The sequence below is a fragment of the Primulina eburnea genome, chromosome 11, assembly GCF_022965805.1.
Source record: "Primulina eburnea isolate SZY01 chromosome 11, ASM2296580v1, whole genome shotgun sequence".
Taxonomy (NCBI): domain Eukaryota; kingdom Viridiplantae; phylum Streptophyta; class Magnoliopsida; order Lamiales; family Gesneriaceae; genus Primulina; species Primulina eburnea.
This window is the reverse complement of record NC_133111.1, coordinates 34,869,545-34,874,015: the sequence shown is the minus strand read 5'-3', so window position 1 is coordinate 34,874,015 and position 4,471 is coordinate 34,869,545. Positions and strand designations below refer to the sequence as shown.

Below are 4,471 nucleotides of genomic sequence, written 5' to 3'. Positions count from 1 at the left end.
TCTGTCAAGCCATAGAATGTTTTAACTCTCAAAAGTCGAAGATGGTGTAAATGAGGAGATAAAGTCCATGAAGGACGATGATGTAATGAGATCTTACGGTACGAAGCTCATTGATTGCAAATAGATATTTAAAAACAAGAGCGATTTAAAAGGCAAAATGGAAATATATAAGGCTAGTATTGTCGATAAAGGCTTTAAATAGAATGAAGCCATTGCCATTTCTTTTAAACGCACAAATTATCGAATATCGACGTGGAGAAGACGGAGGTCGAATGGAGAACGATTTGGTGAGCTTTCTTGCATCAAAAGTGACGAAAATATTCAGGGAAACTAGGGTTAAGGCTTCAGTAAGGTGGCTAGTATGAGAGGAAGCCAAAAACCCCAAACCCTAGGCTAGTCTTCACTTTATTGTGTGTGCTTGCTAGTGTGTGTGAGGCGTGATTTGTGAGAGAGAGCTAGGGTTAATCCTCCTATTTAACACCAAAAAAAAAAACTAGGTAATTTAAATTTAATTACAACTTTTATTAAAAATTTAAATGTCATGCTAAGTAATTAAATCCCACAATTTGACAAAATACTAACAAAACTAATTAATTAATATATAAAGTAATTAAAAATATTATGTCTCGAGTGAAAGGATTTAAATCCCCTACTTTTCAAAATTTGCTAATTAAAATGCTTAACATTCTTTTGGTTCACTCGATAAATTAAATTTGACCCTTAAATGCTAAAATTCATAAATTCTTTAAATAATAAATTATTGATTTAAAATAAAAATATAACATTAAATTTTAGCACCTCAATCGTCTCCGGTCTTCTTTCCCGATCCGGTATCGTATATTCGTCTCAAAAACTAAAACTCGAGATAACATTTTGAATTGCATAAAAATAAACATATATACATTTAAAAAAATTTAAACACATAGCATGCATAACCTAAATCATTAATTAAATAAATAAATAATTTCAATCATTCATGAGATTTACGTGTACTGTTTTGGGACACTATACTACAACTCTGAGAAAATAATTTTTTCCCACTAATTTTTTTATTTTGTATTTTGCTCTACTATTTTTTCAATGTTTGTTTGTGTTCTAATTTTGATTTTCTTAATCTTGTTTTATTGGAGTAAAAACATGATACTGAAAAATGAACATCGAAAAATATTGATGTCACATCGGATATCATATTAACATGACATAAAATTCAAAATTAGCATATAAAAACTAAAATCTAAAAAATTAATAGATCAAACCCAAAAATCAGAGAAGTTAATGGACTAAAAAACTATTTTTCCTTAAACTTATAAAAGCTAATTTGAACATATATATGTTCATACCAATCGGGGTTTCCAACTGAAATAATACGTGAAATCGAGTATTTAAGATCCTCTATTATTGAGACTCGGCTTTAGCCCAAGTGGTCTCACCCTCTTTCCCATGTAAAGTAGCTCGGATTCGAGCCCTCCCCACCCCATAGTTTAGGAATTATAAAAAAAAAAAAAAAAAAAAAAAACCTCTATTATTATTATGGACTTGGAACTGAAATAAAAAAATAAAAAATAAAAAAATCGGTTTGTACATTGAAAAAATTTCTGGCCACCGTAGCAGGTACCCTCTTTCTTGATATAATTCCATTATTAATTTATGTACGGTGAAGGAAAGCACATGGTTCCGGGAAGAAACTATACACCTTAAACCACAAATTGCTGCTTGGCATTGCAAGTACTGTCACCATGTCTCCACAATAATAATGCCTAAAAAATTCCCTACTGAAAAAGAGGGACAGAGATACATCAAAAAAATAAAGCGGAACGTGACAAATTGCGGCCAATGTTCTTGGCCTCTTGCTAAAACAATTTCTCCCATCTTTTTATTTTTATTTTTTTGCAATATATTTTTCGCAGTGATTTTTGTCTCCCTGATCTTTCCAATATGGGGTATGACACAATGATTTAACCATTTTTATCCTCATCCCCTGTCCTGTTCTTCGTAGGGAAAGGTTTTCCTTTATAACCGGGGAGTAGGAAACCTCGGCATATGTGTCGTCGTTTGCTTGGGTTTTCAAAAAGTACCTTTTTTCCCTCTCTTTTTTACCTTTTTTGGACCTTATTCCTAGATTTGATTGAACTTTATTGTCAGTATCTATTCTTGATTGTGAAGGATAGTTTTTTTTTTAAAAAAAAAAACTGTTTGCTTTTTGGAACGATTCCATGTAAATTAATTTTCGATTTTTATATGTGTACGTACATTAACCTGAATCTTGTTTTTCTTACTGTAATTTATCTTCCTGAATAGTTTGCAGATTATTACGTTAATACTGAGATTACATAATAAACATCAAAAGATAATCTTTAGCGGGTACACACGTCATTAAAAATATATATCCATCGTCTCCAAAATATTCAGCCACGGTATGTGATATCAAAAGAATTTTTCGTTCTCATCCAACTTTTACACTATTATGATCGTTTCCATGGTTTGGAGCACAAAGCCGTACTGATGTGAGTGCCTTGTCGAAATTCTTGGCCTTAGTGCCAAGATACTCGCTCCAAGTGATGGCCCTGTAGAGTGGTGGGTGACAATTGTCAACTAGTTTCGGAAGTGGGCTGATTTTGACACTTGATGGTGGTCCATACAGGTATGCGATGGATAACCGGCGTCGAGTCCGGTTCACTACGGCTCGATGGAGAACACTTGGGTATAACCCATTCGACAGCATGTGCATGAGGTCCCCAACGTGGACCACCAGCGCTCCCGGATGGGGCGGCACCGTGATCCACCCGCTGCCACCCTCTCGGAGGACTTGTAAACCGCTGGTGTTGCTTTGGTGGAGAATGGTCAGGATGGTGGAGTCGGTGTGGGCGGCTAGGCCCATGGCTCGCTCTGGGTCCGGACAAGAAGGGTATGAATTCAGCTGCAATACTGCGCATCCTCCTTCAGGCTCGCCTTTCGGACCGACCCATTTTAAGTCCTCTTCTGTTATTCCCAATGACCCTAGCATTAGCCACATCAGGCGCCCAGCTAATTTGTTCATCTCTTTTTTGTAGTTTTCTACTGTATCACTGAAAAATTTACAAATCCAAGTTATCAAAAATAATGTTCAGGAAATTATAAATATATAACGTCATTATATTGCATCCGATCGATTAGCTAAATCGTAAGACATTGATTTAGAGTACGAGAATGCACCAAAACGTGTGATAGTCACGTGGCCAAAGTTGGCGAGCATGTTCGAGGGGCGATCCTGCAATGGTGAACCCCTCGGACCACATGTGCTTCGGAAAGAAGGAAGAAATTCGAGCCACCCCGTAACCTGAGACACCATCCGGAGGCCGCGCTGCCCTAAGCTTCTGATTTAGCGGCAGGGAGAAAAGCCGCTTTCCGGCCGACTCAATCTCATATAGAAAATTCTTAAAAATATTGTGGTTAATGACTTGGAACACACCCCATGTCTTGCATGCATGGCCGATGAGTTCGGTGGCATTTCGGTTATTAAGATCGATGATAGGGACGGATTCGGGATCGCACGTCCCACCGGACGAGGTGCACTCGTCAAGGATCCTTGTCGTCGTCCATGCATGGGAGTCGGGCAATTCCTTGATCGAATTCAGGTCCAAGAATTTGTGGTGAGGATGGACAGGGTGTGCTAGAAAGGGATCCGAAAGTACTCGTGAAGGCATGGTTTTTCGTGTCCAAATTTTGGAAAAGAATGAATGACTATGATTCTTTAATTATTATTGATTAAAGAAGCAAGAATTGAGGTTTGGGTTTGGGATTTGAGAGTCGTCGTACTATTCAAGATGTGTATATATAGGAATCTAGCTGGTTAGGATATATTTGAAGTGTGTGAAAAGTTGTAGAGAAAATGTGGTGTAAGAGATTGTGGTGCTGTCTATTGTGTTTATATAGAAATGGAGGGGGGATGATGACTATTCACCACCACTCACTCATGGATTTTTGAATTTGTTGTTTGTATTTTTGTGGAGTGTGCATTTTTTTAAGGATAATTTTAGTGCTTTTCTTGATTGTTGTCCTATTGTTCTTATATTCTTTTCATTTAAATAAATTATTTTTACACTTGTATGGAAATACCGATGATTCTACCATTGAACTATTTTGTTGGCAACTTCATTATTGCACAAATTAGAAAGCTGAAAATGAAATGTGTAGGATACCAAAAATTGAGGGGATTTGTAGGTAAAACTTTTACTAGGGTAAATATAAAAATATGAGTAAATCTCTTGTGAGACGGTCTCACGAATCTTTATATGTGAGACAGATCAATCCTCCTATCGATATTAATAATAAAAAGGTAATACTCTTATCTTAAAAAGTAATATTTTTCATGGATGACCCAAATAAGACATGCGTCTCACAAAATACGACCCGTGAGACAGTTTCACACAAATTTTTACCTTAAAAAATTATATTTTGGCATAATTGACATGTTTTCAATATATAAATTATA

General features: G+C 36.0%; 1 protein-coding gene across 1 annotated transcript; it reads right to left on the bottom strand.

Annotated features, from left to right (window-relative positions):
* Positions 1-2,416: 2,416 nt before the first annotated feature.
* LOC140804429 (gibberellin 3-beta-dioxygenase 1-like) lies at positions 2,417-3,826 on the bottom strand. The gene is made up of 2 exons (XM_073160456.1): positions 3,193-3,826; positions 2,417-3,065 (listed from the first exon to the last, which is right to left on the bottom strand). Exons 1-2 carry the CDS (start codon positions 3,681-3,683, stop codon positions 2,444-2,446), a joined length of 1,113 nt encoding a protein of 370 aa, XP_073016557.1. The 5' UTR covers positions 3,684-3,826; the 3' UTR covers positions 2,417-2,443.
* Positions 3,827-4,471: the final 645 nt, after the last annotated feature.

Excerpts from the sequence above, each read along its gene's own strand:
- LOC140804429 (XM_073160456.1), bottom strand. The coding sequence starts at position 3,683 with ATGCCTTCACGAGTACTTTCGGATCCCTTTCTAGCACACCCTGTCCAT. Across the intron at positions 3,066-3,192 it reads CGTGACTATCACACGTTTTG|TGATACAGTAGAAAACTACA; the intron begins GTGCATTCTCGT and ends TAAATTTTTCAG.